The 18922-nt window shown below is 37.2% G+C and overlaps 1 protein-coding gene and 1 long non-coding RNA gene across 7 annotated transcripts; one reads left to right on the top strand and one right to left on the bottom strand.

Annotated features, from left to right (window-relative positions):
- Positions 1–394: 394 nt before the first annotated feature.
- On the bottom strand, positions 395–3663 carry LOC149043891 (uncharacterized). Of its 6 annotated transcripts, XR_016187510.1 has the most exons (4): positions 3494–3631; positions 2153–2215; positions 1392–1586; positions 395–826 (listed from the first exon to the last, which is right to left on the bottom strand). It is a non-coding gene; the product is annotated as an uncharacterized LOC149043891 (long non-coding RNA). The 6 variants fall into 6 exon arrangements; XR_016187509.1 differs by lacking the exon at positions 1392–1586 and having other exon boundaries at positions 2153–2164; positions 3494–3663; XR_016187512.1 differs by lacking the exon at positions 1392–1586 and having other exon boundaries at positions 3494–3629.
- Positions 3664–6810: 3147 nt separating this feature from the next.
- LOC149043890 (fibroblast growth factor receptor 3-like) lies at positions 6811–18060 on the top strand. The gene is made up of 16 exons (XM_089210802.1): positions 6811–7066; positions 9548–9793; positions 10316–10582; positions 11222–11476; positions 12592–12729; positions 13530–13545; positions 13861–13900; positions 14526–14838; positions 14917–15027; positions 15464–15654; positions 16254–16376; positions 16545–16615; positions 16759–16799; positions 16891–16987; positions 17278–17377; positions 17472–18060. The coding sequence occupies exons 1-16, from the start codon at positions 6829–6831 to the stop codon at positions 17523–17525; spliced, it is 2301 nt and encodes a 766-aa protein (XP_089066928.1). The 5' UTR covers positions 6811–6828; the 3' UTR covers positions 17526–18060.
- Positions 18061–18922: the final 862 nt, after the last annotated feature.

Here is an 18922-nt window from a genome sequence, read left to right as displayed (position 1 = left end):
TTTCTGAGGGGGGGTAGAGTTCAACCCCCCCTCCCCTTTGAAAAATTCATTTCATGTCAAGCATTTCCTTAAAAAATTTTGGCACTTTTGGACCCCCTCTCCCCTGGAATTTTCAATGATCCTACTTGGGGTGGGAGTGTGTTGATCTTTCAATTCTTTCTAGAACTACACCTTTACTACACATTCTTTCTTACAAAAAGTGAATTTTGTGGTCAAAATGATCTCTATAATAATCACCTCCACCCTTACATTTTTCTTTTACATGTGGGAGAATAAACATTGACATTGACAACAATGACAACAGTTCTATTTGCACTCAACATTTACATTTTTAGTTTAGCCAATAACTACAAGAAAAGTCAAATACTCATCACAAAGACAAGCTACCATAGTATTTCTTATACCCAATCACACACTTTATTAGTCAGTATTATTCAAACATTTATCCAGTTCCATTAGTGGTGTTTGTCTATTCATTCTTAAGGGTTGTACTATACAGAGCTTCCTGAAGGACTATTCTAACCCAGTGGAGCTGGAATCATCTTATTACTGTAGCAGGTAACAAATTTTAATAGCATTAAACCTAACACCAAAAGGACACACAAATACAACTATTTTTTTGATAACTGCTACAGTGCTTAACACTATAAACTACAATGCACAAAGCAGACTATTTTCTTCCAGTGCAAGAAATTAGGAATGTCAAAGCTACTACAATTGTACAAATTCAAGTTCTTATGCATGGATTGAAAAGAGTAGGAGATGCAGTCCCTGTTGCTGTGGTCTGGTCTCTGTGTCTGTGTGTTGTGAAGAATACAATTCATTCCTGTAATCAATTGAGAAAAGGCAAATAATGAAATAAAAATTCATACAAATACAAAATGCAATAAGTCCACATTAGCTTATTTGCTGCCTTCAATACAACATAATTTAACAAATAAAGAGATAATGATGACAACAAGGATGATGATGGTAATGATGGTGATGGTGATGTCAAGGATCATGGTTAGTGGTATAGGAGACTGACTGGGTGACCTCCAGTAACTAGAAGATGAAGAAGCAACAGTATGTGTAATGCCTCATTCCATGCTGTCTAGTTACTTGAAAAACTAGTAGCCCCCTGCCCCCCTCCCCTTGCTGATTCCTGTCTATATATAATGAATTGCACAAATATTAAATTATGCATTCTTTCATTTTTACTACATCAGTTGCTCCCAGAGTACTGATGCATGGAAGAGGCTAGTCACATGCCAGGCACCTCTGTCATTTTGCATTCAAATGGTAAGATTTCAAAATGATGGAAAAAAACTTCACAACTTAATAGATTACAAAGAGAAAGTGTTATTGTCCATGAGGGTACCACCATTTCTTCTGGTCATTATGTGTGTTACCTAAAAAGAGAAGAGAGGTGGTATTTTTCAAGTGATACCACAGTTCGACAGTCTTCACATCTTGAAGCTACAAGCCAGGAAGCATATCTCCTCTTCTATGAAAAAGATGAGGTTGAAGACATGCAAGAGGTTACACATATTTCTTCTATGTCTGTTAAGGTCCAAAACTGTCTACCACAGATGCCCAGTATGCCTCTAAAAAAGAAGAAGTTTCCTGTCAAGTTTTGTCTTCCACCTGGTTACTATGCATTAAAGGCTGAAAAACCTGGCATTTTCAAGACAGCTACTGGAAGTATACCCTGGAAATATTCTACACTGGATGTAGCATCAGTATTAGCAAAGCAGAGGGAATTGCCATGGCTGGGGTCCAAATCTCAGGGAATCCTAGAATTAAAGCATGGGAGCCAACTGATGTTGAAAAGCTCCTTCCAGCTAAACACAAGATAAGTGACGGCAAACTTTCCAATTTTGTGATAGACTATATTTTTCTACTGATAGAAAGTCAGTCTCAAGCCAGTAACAAGAAAGTTTTTACTGTCAACTCCGATGTTTATAACAACATGGCACAATTCTCAATGAATATTTTCTTGAAGCATAAGTATGACTTGCTTTATGAGAACATTTCAGCAGCAGACATGATTCTGTGCCCAGTACTGCATGGATCATATATTATCAGAGAGAAGCCAACATGAAAGTTCGTAAAAAATTCAACAATCAGAAAAGAAGAAGGAATCTTTCACACAATGTTAGAAAGAACTTACCAAATGCTGGGCCTAAAAGATAGAGCAATCATTGGAATGAGTTCTGAATCCATTTTTACAGAGCTATAAAAATGGAAAGAACTTAGCAATACCCCATTGGACACAACCATTTTTCCTAACAGCTGTCTAAAATTATTGAAGCAATAACAGTAGCTGCTTTCATCTGAACTGATTTTTATCTAATCAATGCCAGCACATGAATACTCAGAGAAGTTGGAGTAGTTTCATTGCAAATTTTTCAATATTCTTTGCAGCAAAGGATGGGAAAATTAATTATTATAAATAATTATTATCATCATTATCATTGTTATCATTGTTATCATTGTTATCATTATTATCACTATTATCATTATTATTATTGTGTTTCAAACTTTACCACTTCCCTTCCCCAAAGCAGCTACATGTATACAATACAGGGCCTTTTAAAAAGTCCTCAATGTTTAATGCCTCGAGGCTTGCTGGTTTGGCAGTCAGTGGAAAGGTAATGAAAGAAATACATTCAGCTGGATTTATATGATTATAATTAACATTCAAATATTGATTCTAACTCTGCACTGACTCAGGATATAAAAAACAAGACATTGATTGCATTATATATGGTGGCTTGATGCAAATGAGCCAAGAGAGCTTTTTTTTTTTCAGGTACATGATCATAAAAAAGCCCCATGTTCTGTAGTTGTAAGTCATAGAGTGAAATTCAGTACTTTAACTATATTCAGTAGACCTCAATGCAGTTTTCAACACCACCTTAATGTCAAATAATTTTTGTGACAATTCTGTTATCATAAAAATATCAGTAATACTGCAAATTTCAGCAACAGTTGTACACGTTATAGGAAAATGATTCTTCTGTAAAAAATTTTTCTTCTAGCAGACTTAAATTTTCTGAAAAAAATAACATACAATGTATGGAAAAACTATCACAAACAACAGGGCAGATTCAAGGAAAGGTACAGCCATAGCCAGTATGAAGCAAACATCCCCACCACTCCCAAAATGCATTATCAGTTGCCTCAGATGTCCAGGCTGTCCAGGGAACAATTTAAACGTTAAATAAGTACAGTTTTGCGTATTCAGATTAATTACTGCTAGGTGCATTATTTTATGACAACGTACTTTAACAAGTTAGGTATATATATATATTTCATATCACAAAAGCAAATAATTTCTGGTGTTATCGCTAATTGGGATATCAGATCAAGAAAGTATAAGGTTATTAATAAAGAGTTTAATTTTGGCTGAAGGTTTTTCGAGTTATTAATTTGACAATTCACTGTACGTTGTAAAATTACAAAGCAAAACACTAAATTTAGGTTGAAAAACACTAAAATACTTACTTACCTTCGGTCTCAAAACGTTTTTCACCATACTGCTGTAAAAATTTGAGTTTGTGTTTACTACAAGCCGATGTTTCTTGTATACTCCAATGTGACGACATAAGCTAGTGGCAAAAAAGGTCACGCAAGCAAGCAAAGGCCTGGGCACAAATTCAGTAGGCTTGGCTACTGAGTTGAGCCTGGTTTCTAAGCTCCTTCAGAAAGTGATCCCAAAAAAAATTTTTGCAGGCGGAAGAAGCAAACGCGATGTAGCCGCTGGTTAAAGTTCGTGGGCCCCTAAATAGAACGTTTGCATAATTATCACTTTACTTCCCGACCGTCGCATCTTGAAGCGTGATTCGCCGTCACGGCGCGGAAATAGCAATGTTTTCAGTCATATCTAACGTGTCTATATTCCTGTGCTTGGTTTTGTTTATTCGTTAAGCAGGTAGATACACGAGCTCATCTTTACTGAGCAAGCGTTTCCCTTGTTGCGCAAAACAGCTTCGAGCTGGCCCGTCGGGTCGTATTACTACTGAAACTGGTTAAAGGATCTGTGCTGTTTACATCATTTTTTTTGTTTTGTTTTGTAGAATTAGTACCAAGATTTACGGCAACTCCTCCAGATCTGTTCAATGTTTTGGAAGGCAACAATATCACCTTTGTGTGGAAGTACAACGTTAGTGGAACGTTTGACAGAGTTATCTTTCGGTTCATCAGCAGCTCTCCCGCTCGCACCATTGTGACCAAACCTGACTTAGACCGCGACGCAGTGGTTTCAAGTGATTACCGGGGTCGCATTCAAGAAAACATCAATGCTACACGAGCAGAAATTACAATCTTTGCATTGCACAGATCTGAGAGTGGAGAATACGAAATTGTCTCGACCAACAGTAATTTCGATACTACCAGCGACAGCGTGACTGTTCAAGTACAGTGTAAGTAAACCACCAAAAGTCTCATGAATATTATCTCTGCTGGTTCTGTTTGTTGAAAAATTTTGGAATCATTTCGTAAAGGTGAATTTCGTTTCGTTGTTGGATATTTCATTTCATTCATTCTTGGTGCAAACTGCTGCTATTTTCCGGGTAGCCTAGGAAGATGTGCAGTACAAACCAGTGCAAGGTGGTCGCTGAATTCCTTTAAAAAAAGTCTTTTAGCTCCGATATTCACCAAATATTCGGCAAGAAGTCGAGACTTACTGCAGTGTAAGGGCCTATTTACACGGTACGACTTTGTCGCATGCGACAAGCTTACGACAGGCTTACGACACGAATTGTTTCGTGTAAATCAAACCTACAACTCGCTTACGACTCTCAAGTCATGTCGTAGGCCTGTCGTAAGCTTGTCGCATGCGACAAAGTCGTGCCGTGTAAATAGGCCTTAAGTAAACCACCAAAAGTTATAAGAATAGTATCTCTACTGGTTCTGTTTGTTGAAAATTTTTAAAATTATTCTTTAAAGGTGAATCTCGTTTCGTTGTCGGATATTTCATTTCATTCATTTTTGACGCAAACTCATGCTATATTCCGGGTTGCTTAGGAATATAGCACTGAAGTACTATCTTTTCGCAATCTCCGCTAATTTCATTCAAACGTGACAAAAACATTGGCAATAAGTTCACTTCAAACCAATGACCAACCTGGAACTTCAAATGCGCTCGATCACGATGCAAAACTTGTCCTTTTATTCATAACGTAGAAAAAATTTCGGGACCCAAGAGATCTCACTGATCACTTTACGTGTACCTCCGCCAGTGTCATTTACTGGATAACTTGCACTTATTGCAATAAGTTATACCTTGGTGAAACAGGAAGACGACTAGGTCACCACTCCCGAGAACACCTTCCCGACGTAGAAACAAACGACAAGGACGCATCCAAATCAGTCGCTAGACACTTTAATCTCCTTAAACATTCTTAAAAGCATATGGCAGTTTGCAGCCTTTCCCTACATCTAGGCAGTTCGGAAAATCGCAAAACTGTAGAACAAAAATTTATCCTCCAGATGGGCACTCTTAACCCCAACGGTATCAATGAGCGCTTTTAATTCAACTTATTTATTCTTGTTTTCTCGTCACCATATTCCCACCAATAGCGTAGCTCCATTTTCTATTTATAAAGCCACACACAACCCACAATTCCTCCAATCGCTCTGACGAAGGGCTAACGCTCGAAACTTCAGAATGTGCAAATTTTGATTTGATTAATTTATCACTGCTGTCGCTTCTGAACAGATCCACCAGAGCTCAATTCAATTGTTAGAGGTGGAGTTGTTGTTGAAGGTGACCCAATTGTCATATTGGAGTATATCGCGGATAGTGTGCAAAGTTGTTTATTTGTCTTTAATTCTTTAACAGATCCGCCAGAATTCAACAGCGTAAGTAGTGATGTAGTTGTTGTGGAAGGTGACCTTAGTCTTACTTTAGAGTGTATCGCAGATGGTGAACCAACACCAAACATCACCTGGACCAAAGTATATGCTAATGGAAGCGACAGTGTTGTACACATTTACAGCAAGTGTATGTTATGTTACTCCAAACATATGTGCAAAATTTTTTTGTGTCATTTATTTAACAGATCCACCAGAATTTCCTCCAGACAGTGTTAATAAAGATGTAGTTGTTGTGGAAGGTGACCAAAGTGTTACATTAGAGTGTAACCCAGATGGTGAACCAACATCAAATGTCACCTGGACCAAAGTATATACTAATGACAGTGACAGTGGTGTACTGAAAACTGGGAATCAGTTTGTCCTTGAAACCAACAGAAATAACAGTGGAACATATCGTTGTACAGCATCTAGTGGAATAGGAACTGCAACAAATCGTACAGTAAAAGTAGAAGTTAATTGTAAGTAGATAATTGTATATTGTATCTATAGTTGTTTTTTATTTTTCATAGAATGTAGGATTGATTGTCATAGTAGGTAAAAATAATGCAAAATAAAACTCCGAAATTAAAAAAATTGTAAATCAACCCCCAAAAAAAAGATAAGTGAAGATTTGCTTTTTTATGAGTGGTATAGTCATGTGGGCACTTTTATTGAAATACATTGTGATGATGCAAGCAGGGCCTGAAAAATCCATACAGCCTAGCATACAGCAGGGTGTTGTGAGATTCAGGGTGAATAAATGCTATTTAAAAAAAGCTGAAAGTCAGAATGGAAAAAAAAGAAAAAGAAAAAAGAAAAAAAAGAAAGTAAGGAGAGGAGAAGCAATCAGTCGCATATGGAATTGCACAGGACAGAAAAATGTTTGGCTCTTGCGACATGATGTACAACATGACATGCTCTGATACTGATGCGTGATCAGATGTTGTTGTTTTTCTCTCTTTAGATAAACCAGAGAATGTAAAGTTAATGGTGAATGACTCAGTTGTATGTAAAGGTGATGTTATCAGTATCACCTGCTCAGCAGATGGTAAACCTGCAGTGCATACTTATCAACTGTTTGAGAATGAAATACCAGTTAATGATGGAAATAGCTCAGCTGGGGTATGGATGAGAAAAGATTTAAAAGGAGGAGACTTAAGCTACAGATGTGTGGCTAATAACACTGTTGGTACAACTGAGAAGACTGTGAATGTTACAGTTAAAGGTACAGTGTAAGAAGTACATGTAGTTGTTATCTGCTACAGCTATTAGCTTACATATGGTAAATGAATACTGGTGTAGGGTGCGATGCTTTAATACCATTTTTCCCGTAATGTTGTGTATTGCATATTTAACTTCAAGTGGCAACGAAACATAAGCATTTTTGTCGGTGAAGTTCCTTTTGATATTGTTTATTAGTTCCACAGTTTCTTGTAGTTTACATTATAATAAAATAATAAAATGAAATAGTTCAATTCAGGTGGCACAAAAAAAACTCAACGCCTGTCCACTTTAGGTGAAGGCAATCACAGCACTTTGCAGCATTTTCCTATGAAGGCTTTTATATTTCTACTCTGTTGAATCAATCCTGTTTCTTCAACCGTTAACTGAGGGCTTTAATTCAAATATGGTCACTATAAAAAGAAAAAAAAGTAAAAGAAAAAAATTTTCTCACCCCATCCACATTCCATATGATACCAGATGAAAGTCTACTGAGTCAAATGATACTGTGCGTGTGCAACACTTTTATTTGCCAAATTCGCAAGTATGCCTGTTGGCCGATTAAGGGAAAGAGAGTGAAGAACTTCAGTGTATCGCGCTAAGAAACGTCTCTCGTTTAAAGTGAGCTGAAATATTCATATTAAAGACTCCCATATTGAAAATAACGTCTTGACTTTCTTGACAGTTCATCACCAAACTTCCAAATGCAAAATTGATGGTTAGACTTAAGAGGCCCTGCGCCTAAGAAACGACCGATGATTTCTGGCTAAAAATTAAAATCGACCGATTTTTATTCTTCCAAGTAGAGGTTATCTAATACTATTTTAAAGTGAATTTCTTATGCTTCAGTTTCGCTTTAAACCAAAAATATCGAGCCGCGAACTTGTTACGTTTGATTGTAGCAAAATCTGTCCCAAAAAATGCCCTTTCAAAAACTGGTTCAAAAATCACTGTCGCAACACAAAATAGTGAGAAAACTACGCAGCTATGAAGAAAAAGGCCTTTTAATGCAATATCATTCGATAAACGTCGAAAAACTGCAGAAGCGAATGAAAAATAAATTTTCAAATATTGCATATCAAATTAGATGTAGCATTGGAGATGATTTTAAAATAATTATTTCTACAAAATCCAGCGCTGTTGAAAGCAATCACAGTGATGAATCAGAGGATATTTGTAATTGTAATTGGACGTAATTGGACACTCCCCCTTGGGCCTTTTTAGGACCAATTTCACAATTTTCTTTCCCTATTGGGTGAGATTTACAATTTCTCCACCATGGTCCTAAAAGTTGGAACTCTCTTCCTGTTTCAGTCACTCGTTCGTCAAACCTTCTTAGCTAAGGACGAAAATGCAAGAGTTTTTACTTAATTAATCACTGAATTGGCCTAGCTGCACATTCGCAGCACTTTTTCTTTATTTTATTTATCAATGTAAGTGAGGTGGCTCTCCCATTAGCCCGGTGGCTTCCTGGTTCTCCTCGCCTTATAGCTATAACCGCTGTATATAAATTTTTGGTATTGTGTAAGTAAGGCAAATAAAAGATGATGAAGTGCATGGGGTAGTTAATATGAGAGAATGGGACATGGTATGTCCGAGCAATAAAAATTTTTTGGACTGGAAATTTTCCCTCACTTGTTCGTCATTTCTCCTTCAACAGCTTTTTGCTGTCATTAGCAAAAGAGGCTATTTTCATCTGCTTCATTGTTGCAGCTTTCTTGCATAAATCGAAAAGTTCTGCTTTATTTTTCCTTTGCTGCCATCACTAAGCTGAATGCCTCTCCCCCACCAGTAATTTTTCACTCTTCCACAGTGAATTTCGAGGAATTTTCTCTCATTATTACTACCACGGTGCTTAATTCTTTATACCCATGAAAACGACTTCACACTTAGCCTCGTTCTTGCGCGGTAATTTTAACACTGAACCGTGAGAACTCAGGAGTGGCCTATTGGTGACTTTTGTTGAAATTTTAGTCCAAAAGATACACGTATCTTCACTCGCAATAGCTCGGGCGAAGCTTAGGCCCTGTTTTAATGCTTTTTTATTGTATGCCATTTCCTTTAATAGCATGCTATATTCCTATGGCGCACAGCTTTCCCAATCTCAGCGCCTGAACAGTAATTGTACAGAAATCACCTTTTTTCTCAGCCAGTGTATTTAGCTGGAAGCCAAACATATCTGAGTCTTAGAATAAGCTTCATGTAATCTCATGAGTCAGGCACAAATTTTGATATTACAATTACTTTGAATTGCTTTATTTGTGTTTCACCGGGACTATTGATGTACAAATGAAAGTTACAACCGTGAACCCATAAAGAATAAATTTCTTCTTGTGAGATGAACTCAGACTCTAAAAAATTTCCTTATTTCTTAAGAGTACTTTTGCGTTATGCAAACACATTAAAAAAAATGAAATTTTGTGTGGTTCTATAAACACGTAGTTTTACACTTGAAATTTTTTTTTTAATCTTCTTTTCTTCTCAGTCCCCTCTAAAGTTTATTCATTGGAGAACATCACAGTGGTAGAGGGTGAAAACAGGACTTTAACCTGTAATGTTTCTGGAAGTCCTGTGCAGACTGTAACATGGACAGAAGTTCGCAGCAGTAATCACTCCAAAGGAGTCATGCGTTATCTTACAAACATCAGCAGGAATAATGCTGGTGAATATAAATGTGAAGCTACAAATGACTGTGGAGATAGCTCTTCCAGCACTTTCCTCACTGTGCTCTGTAAGTGATTATTATTTATTTAATGATGATCGAGTAAAAAAATGCATTAAGGTTTAGGGTGTTCATCTTGTAGCCCATTTTCCTCTCTTTGGTAAGTGTGAGGTACTAGATTCTTGAACTGTGTGGTATTCCTCTCGCTATATTCAGCTTGCTTTGAAATTAATAAAGACTAAGAAGCACTTTGGAAGCTGCATTATTTTACTGCTTTGGAAATTGAATAGAGAATAACGCTAGATACAGAATTTCTTTTAGAGTATTCAACTTGATATATGGAGATCCACATGAGAAGAGAAATTCATATCCATTAGCAACCATGCATTATTTTATTTCTTATTTTTACATCTCAGTTTTATCAGTAACCATAGTTAAAAAAAAAAAAATTTGAGGAACAACCCTGGATTGAGAGCAGTGAATGCTTTGTCAGTTATTAATCACCCTGACAGAATGGTGCGATTTATAAAACACCTGAACGCAGTGAATTTGCTTCTTTCTCTGGACACTGGTCTTTTGTTATTCTTCTAGACAAACCAGAGATCGTGGATTTAAAAACATCGTCATTTGCTGGCACACATTGTCAGGGTGACATCATCAGCTTTTATTGCTCAGCTGATGCTAATCCATCCGTGACGTCATATCAGTTGTTTGAGAACGAAACTGCTATCTTAGACACAAACCCATCAGGAATGTGGAACAGGAAACTACCAATCGGGGGAGTGTTCATGTACAAATGTATGGCCAACAACTACTTAGGATCAGAAGACAGTTTACCTGTTATTGTCGAAGTGAATGGTACGCTCAACTGCGCAGTTTACTGAATCTGTGAAGCTTATTTTCTTTGCGTACATTTATCAATTTACATCAATCTGTTAGTTAAGCTGCATATCAGACCAAAGTCGTTCATTTGTAGACTAAGGACACATAAGGGTCAAGTGAGGAGTGGGGAATTTAAAAGTGTGATAAGCAGCGGAAAGCGTTTTCAAATGAAATTGATAGAAAAAAAAAGGAGAAACTGCGACGTAAAATCATGTCCTTTTCAATAATGCTTACCTTTATACATTTCAGTTCAACTAAGGCTACCAGAGTCTCTTAATCAAATTTTGCTGATCGAAAACAATAATTGTTATCCAATTATTTCAGGGCGTAGAACCAAAGCATGGTAAAAGAGATAATATTTCTCGTCATCGATCTATAATGCACAACTGTAGCCTACGTAGTTGGTGACTGCATTTATAAACCCATTTGCTAGATTCACTAAATTCGTAAATGAAGTTATTAAGGGAAGAGACAGTTACAATTTAGATCATGACGCAAACTTTGTACGATTTGAAATAGGATTAGGACTTATCCCATCTGTGCTTGACTGTGGTTGAACAGTACACCTTTAGAAGTACACTGCATTAGAATTATTTGTTCTGTTTCATACCTCAGTGCCTTCATCTATACCTGCACTACAAGATCAGAGTGCAACTGAAGGTGACAATGTGACTCTGTTATGTCCTGTATCTGGAATGCCTCCCCCAGTGGTGTCTTGGATGACACCCAATGGTCAGCGTCACAGTGGTTACATGTTGGAGCTTACAAGTATTAACAGAAGTCAAGCTGGTGAATACAAATGTGAAGCCAGCAACGAGTGTGGCAATGCAACAAGGACAACAAGCATTCATGTGCAGTTCAAGTTGCCCGGTACACGTATCCTTATTAGCCTACCTTTACAGTTATCGGTTCATAGTTTCATACCAAGTCAACAAATGTGCATTGCAAATCATCCTTTTTGCTATGTTCTTCACGACTGACAATTTTTCTTCTTTGTAATGAGTCTTCGATATACGATGGCACCTTAGTTTGTTGTTATTGGTATGCTATGGCGCGCTCTTATTGGTTCATTTCGATACTCATAATTATTCTGACTATTAGATGTTATTCCCTTATAGGTCCCCTTTGTAACATATCGGTTGTTATGCTTTTTTATCGTAAGCATCGATGCTTCAGGAATTTCGATTTCGTCGTCTCCATTGATGTTATTAGGATGAATTCTTATGTGGACGGCTTCTTTAACCTTACTTGCGTAACACTAAGAATCATAATCAATAAATTCTAACCTGGTCCCAAACAGGAACCGGTCCTGTTCCAAAGGCCTGTTCTGAAACTACCCAATTCTGAGAACAAGCAGGCTGTAGATCTCTTTCATGTTCTTTAATTCTCCGTCTCCCTGTTCCTCCGATGTATTCTTTGCCACATTTACTGGTGATTTTGTAAAGAACGCCCTTCCACTGCACGTGAAATTTCAACCTTGTCAACTGACTAGCAATGGAGCAGTCGAAGCGTCGCGATCAATACACGATTGATAAGCCTGACACTAACCGTGTGAGACAAACGATTAAACCTTTAGATCTATAAAGCCACGATGTACAGCAACATCGTCTATAATAAAATAATGCTCAGCGTAGTGACAAGAATTCCCTCTCCTGACCTCGGTGTTGCAGACGGTGATATGATATCACCAAAATATATCTTTTTAAAAATACTGTTGCAAACATTATTTTCACTTTCTAATTCCAAGTGAAAATTAAAAAAACGCAATACAGCTTTCATGGCTAGGATCTTGAACCTTGAAACGCTTTTCTCAGAAAAAAAAATTCAAGATAACAACCCTATCAAATAGAAAATATCAATCCACTAGTAAAAATATATGATTTGAAAAGTTCTGGAAGGAAGTTTAAATCAGTTTAACTCGTATTAATTCAACTAAAAAGTTAAGAAAGGCACTGCTTCTGTGAAATGTATGTCATTTATTTAAGATTCAGTTACTGTTCCCGGGCCAGTTCCATCTGAACCAGCAAAGGTGAATAAGGATGCTATTTATGGCTCAGTTATTGGGGTCCTTGCCTTTATGTTCGCGGTTTCTATTATTTTCATTGCCTGGAAACGCCGCAAACGTAAGTAGAGTTTATTACTATATTCAGGTGGTAAATGCTCTGATTCGAGATGCTAGTAACCGAGATTTATGATTTGTGGCCGATTGACAAAGTGAGATTTAAGTGAAGAATAGAATAGAAACTGAAAAGGAGAAAGGAAAGAAAAAACAGCAATTAGTGAGAAAACTTGCAGCATAGTGTAATCATCTCGCGGAGTATTTCAATTCATGACACCAATTAGCAACTTTACGCTTACTTTCGTTCAATATATTACATTACTCGTATCGTAGTTTTTAAGAGAACATATATTTTGAGTTATTCTCGTTTTCAATCAGACGCGCGGCAAGATGAGGGTGTGATATTTTTCCTCACAAGTCTCACAATGGAGAAGTTGCAATTTTTTTTTGTTTTATTTTATATTTTCTTTCGGAGGAAAAAAAACAGGTCTTGCTTGAACTAATGTAGTTTTACGACGGATTCTAACAGTCTTCATTAAAATTATAAAGCTATCAACAGTTATATATTCCCTTTGCACAGAACGGACGTTATGACTTTATGTTTGTTTTCAATCAAGCCATATACTGTCATTGTTAATCGTTTAACAAAGCCTGCTGTAATCTAAGCTGATCCGCTTTTCTTGATACGCTATTACTTCAATATATTACATTACTCGGCTATAACTAACTGGAAATACTTTCAAGCGAAGGAACTGGAAATAGTTGAGGCATAATTGATGAGGACTTCTGGAATGTTAAAACAATAAACGCAGCTGTTTTTTCTGTATCTAATATAATTTCTTTCCTTCTTTCCACCCTTCTTAGCTGAAAAAGATGATCGGTAAGATGTCATCACCATAAAATATTAATAGAGCATCTGTAGATCAGATTGGTAGAAAACAGGCTTTGGTCGTATTTATAGTTGTGTGAAACGTTTCTATCCTTAGCAGAAGTTTATTTGGTTTTGGCGAAATAAAAACGCAGTGGCAAGAGGAAAAAAAAACTGAGTGTAACATATTTGATGTTGTTACTTTGTATGAGAAACCAATATGTGTCAGTTGATATTTTACAAAAACAAACAAAACAAATATTTTGTTTGTAAGGTTTAGACAATTTCCTCGAAACTACTTTTATAGTTGTTTTATTTTTCTTTTAGACTCGATCCAGTCCTTAAGGAGTCACGTAGGCCTCACTTTGTAAGTATAGAATGCATTTTGTTCGAACAACTTACTCTGTAAAAAAGGTAAAGCCTTTATACAGGCCCAAGTGGCCCATGGGCCGGCGCTTAGCTCCGGTTTCCTTAGCATGAAGCGGCTAGGAGTATTTCTATCTACTTTTTAGGCCCCATGGGACTTCAACATCGTAAGCCAGTTGTATAAAAATGGTGACACATAGGAAGTAACACAAGGAAGATGAATTTATAGCAGTCTATCGCATATCAGGTTCATTAAAGTGCGCTTTGCCGACCTTTCACCACAATTCCCAGAAATTGCTGTTGTATTTACGATTCAAATCTTCTTAGCATTGATTAGCAGGTGCTCGAGGAAAGAGCATTAGGCTTAGAGGATAACATCATAGTATTCAAGGGTTCTTTAAGACTTTATCCAATTGTTATATCACAGGTTACGATTGCGTGTGGTCTTTTCTTTTGGTGGCAGAACAAGTAATTAAAATGAAAAAACTTACAGCACCACGGACCGTGGACAATGCTCCCAATAAAATTTTGCATGAGACTTCACTAAGAAATACGAGACCTCTTTCTTACTCGTTGTCAATCTGTATGGGAAGACTAAGTGTGAAGCTCTTTTCGCTTGAAAACAGAACGAGGGAATTGAACTGGAAAACTTCAATGGGAACCCTAGCACCGTGGTGCATCATGGTCCCGGACATTACATGGACCTGAGTGAAGTTAGATCACTGAATGAACCTGTCGCGGACCTAGCGCGAAGTTATTTAGAAATAAACGAATATGCTCCCCTGCACCCAGGAACGCGCTCATGGGAAGTGGAAAGACAAAATGTAACAATTGAAAAGGTTATTGGAAAAGGTGCCTTTGGTCAAGTCGCCCAAGGAAAAGCTTCAAACCTTCGTGGAAGAGAGGAGACAATCCTAGTTGCCATAAAAATGCTGAAAGGTGCTATATTCATTGTCTTAAAGGCGTTTTAGTTAAGATTAGGCTTAGCTGTTACTGGACAGTTGTCCTTTGCTCTAGGTAACGCCACAGACACAGAGAGAAAAGATTTGCTGTCAGAACTTGAAGTCATGAAGAAACTTAAGCCTCATCCTCACGTCATCAGGTTGCTGGGATGCGTCACTGAATCAGGTGCAGAAGATAACATTTTTGAAACTGCTTGGTCTATTTATGCTTTTATCACTGCGACAACTAAAGTAATTATTGTACACTCCGACGACTAAAGTAATGATTTTAATTTAATGCCCGAACTTAAACTGAATTCATATTTCTTTCTCTCTTGCCGCACGTAATCTCGTCATTGCTGATCCTAACAACATTAACAAAGGGCGTTTTTTACATACGTACCTGGTAAAAGATTGATATTACTCCCTTTTTATCGCTACGAGCTCCCTTATATTCCTTTAACTTAATCTTATCCATCCAGTTTACCGCAGATCCTGGTTTGAAATTTGAATACCCTTGACACAATTACAAATTATTTCCGTTTTTCCATCGCCGTAAGTACCACTGTTAAGTAATAATCTAGACGATGTGCTCTGTTTCTTGAAAAAAAATATCTTTTTAGATCCTTTGCTTGTACTTATCGAGTATGTCCCGTATGGAGATCTCCTGGGCTATTTGAGAAAGAGCCGACATTTAGAAGATAACTACTTCAAGGACCCGGATATTAAGCCACAGACCAGTTTGACTTCCCAGCAACTGATGAAGTTTTCCTGGCAAGTAGCCGATGGTATGCACTATTTGTCGTCTAAAAATGTAAGTTGATTTCAGTGTACGAATAACTTTGCTATCTCGGCGGCAGTCGATGTAAGGAATACTTTATTCATTTCAATTTTAATTAACATTTTCATGTGGATAAAATATACTTGGATGCAAGTGACTTAAGTATGAACTTTTTTAGTACTTTGAAGAAATCTTTTCTATGTGGTTTAGTTACGGCGATAAAAAAGCTTTTTGTTTGAAATGATCAAAAGCGTCCATTGCATCAGTCACTTTTGTTTTGTTGCAAACAAACGCTGTTCGCTAGCGCAAACTGAGTTACTGTTTGTAAAACAAAAAGATTTGCAAGAAAGCTCTCCAATTTTCAAGGAAGCGTTTTCTGCTTAATTTTTCAAGGTTGATGATATTTAAACAGTGAAAGACTCTATATACGTTTGATAAAAGAATAAAATTTAAGTTTATTTTTTGAAAACAAAGTGTTCTTTCGTGTACGCAACTCGGAAAGTGTCTAGTCTCGCATCTCAAAACGGCCCCTGTCCATTACGGCTTGAAATCAATGATCAGAAGAGGATAGACATGATATTCCGTGGGACGCTTTTTAATTATTCATTAATGCTTTGTATAATGTTCGACAGATTATTCACCGCGACCTTGCAGCCCGAAACGTCTTGGTTGGAGAGCGAGAACGATGTAAGGTAACCGATTTTGGAATGGCAAGAGACGTGTGCCAGGAAAACATCTACGAAAGGAAATCAAAGGTTTCTAATTTCAATATCTCGATATATTACGTGTTTGGGTAATACCGTTATCTATCAGTATTGATATATGGTTTGCACCTCATCATCACCAGAAAGTTTGCGCGTATGAAGAATATGAAGCATCATTGTTTTTTCTCCTCATCGTTTCCTTTCAACGTGTTTCAATAGGGAAGACTGCCGGTGAAATGGACAGCTTGTGAAGCGCTGTTATACGGACGATATACAACGAAAAGTGATGTGTAAGTGGATCTAATAAGCTGATAAACAGTTTTGAATAATAATAATAAAAAAAAATTCAAATCTAAACATCTTCGAACTATAATATAATTATACCTGTATCTGTGAACTTGCAATGAAGTCTGGTGGCATTTTCTTTACTCAGATGGAGTTTTGGAATTGTCCTTTACGAAATCTTCACCATAGGTATGTCAGATTATGGTGTTTCAATGTATTTTAGATGGATGACACACTTTTCGATCGATTCGTTGTCTTCGTCTTTAACCTCTCGTTTTAGGTGGCTCTCCTTATCCAAAGATTCACGGACGAAAAATGGCAGATTTACTGACTCAGGGTTACAGGATGCCTAAACCAAGGCACGTGGACGATACCCTGTAAGTCCATGGATGTATTCATTTATTTAATTATTCATGAACTTAACATGTAAAGTTTCGAATTTTTTTCATTACCTCGATAGCTGCTTCCAAATGAGAATGGTATTCCAGACCTAAAAAAAAGCAGCTATAAATTTATTGACCACTACATTCTTCAACTTCAAACAACTGCCTCACTTCAAGCATAGGGGATCCCAACTTTTGTACTTATGTAGGTGCGCAGGGTATACTGTGAAGTACCTTTTAAATTTCGTAAGACCATAGCGCAAGTTTTTTTTTCTCTATCCTAGTTACAAGATAATGCAAGACTGCTGGCAAGAGAATCCTGATGATCGCCCAATGTTTGAGAATCTGAGGAACGATTTGAAGGAAATGGAAAATCAACATCAGGTGAAATATTTACATCATAAATTCAAACAAGGCTTAGTCATCTTTTGATGTAGAAGTCATTTAATCGATTTTCTTTTTATCTTTTTCCTTGCAGAGGCTCATCAACATGAAACATTATGACAACATTCTTTACGCAGGCATGGATTAAGCTCTTGTTCAAGAATTGTGGAAACAACTCTTATCACCATGGGCGGAAACAGTTTCTCCCACATACGCTTCGAAAATAGACTTTTTAAACTAGTTGTGTCCTAGTGCTAATTCAAGTCCCCTTAACTATGAAGCTAACAACCAAAAAAAAGTACCCTACTCATAAAGTGGGAGTAAAGCAGCCAGTTGTTGCCAACATGTACTTTAATAGGTATTGGGTATGGAGGTGAAGGTGAACAATTACCTATTTTAATGATAAATAGTCAATGGTTATCACAAAGATTCAATGAGGATAACTGCGCACTTTAAGCGGTAATCAGCCTACGTCGTTGAATGCTATATGCAACAATGAGGTTTTTGTTAAATGTTATTACTGATAAACCTTACAAGCTTTAGCTGAAGAAATGCTGGACAAATTGTTTACGTTATTGCATTTACTGTGAGTTAATGGACACTCAAAGTTTGGAATGAGCATGCATTTCGATATATAATCCGAATAGTTAAAACGTGTCCCTGAATAAAAACTGCAACCACAAGCGAGCAGTGTGCATTTTCCAGTAGAATACGTTTTTTGGATGCTCTTTCCTGTACCATGTCGAGAGCTTGGTGAAATCGAAGAAGGGTTCAGAATGAATTTCCACGATCTTACCCGACGAACGCTGGCATTATGAATGTCGTTTTATATCTATATTGTAGAAGTCGCTAAATTTTCGGGGATCCTCGCACTCTTTTGTATAATTCCCGATATCCGTCATGCCTTGCTTTGTCAGCTTTAATATGTGGAGTTTTTCAGTTAGGCAGAGGTTACATCGTTTGGAAATATTGTTGTAGGCGCTTGCTGAAGAGATGATAGACCAGCTTATTTTGTAGTTTTCACTGATGTCCTTGACTTTCCAGATGTGTTTTGCAAGTTCGGTGTGGTTGGCGTATTTCTGTTACGGAATGGTAGTTTATGTTGCGTATATCGTTGTTTGAATGTTCCTTCTCTTTGTCCGAGGTAGTTCTTTCCTGTGTCGTCTTTGTCTGTGGTCACGTTGGCTTTTTACACTGGTGAGAGACAATTGTTTCTTAGCGGGCATTGGTCTTTTTTTCTACAGTTGCATCCGTTTAGCGGTGTGGTGTTGTTGTTCATGAGGATTTTCTTGTTGTGGTTGTTGATGATGCTGCCCATGTTCGGCATGCAGCTGTAGCTGACTTTCAGGTTGTTCTTGATAAAGACGGGGTGCAGATTTTGGTTTAGTGGGAAGTGTTTCTTGATTAGATTGACGAGGGTTTTAGCTACGTTGGTTTGGACATTTTTGCTGTATAGGGGTTAAACGAGATGACGTTTCGTTTTCCATTTCTTGTCGTGGGTGTGGTTGCGTCTTGAAGTAGTGAAGTTGTGCGTTGAATCCATTT

This window comes from Pocillopora damicornis, chromosome 6, assembly GCF_964200805.1.
Source record: "Pocillopora damicornis chromosome 6, jaPocDami1.2, whole genome shotgun sequence".
Classification (NCBI taxonomy): domain Eukaryota; kingdom Metazoa; phylum Cnidaria; class Anthozoa; order Scleractinia; family Pocilloporidae; genus Pocillopora; species Pocillopora damicornis.
Note: the sequence above shows the minus strand (reverse complement) of the source record. Positions and strands in the feature narration are given on the sequence as shown.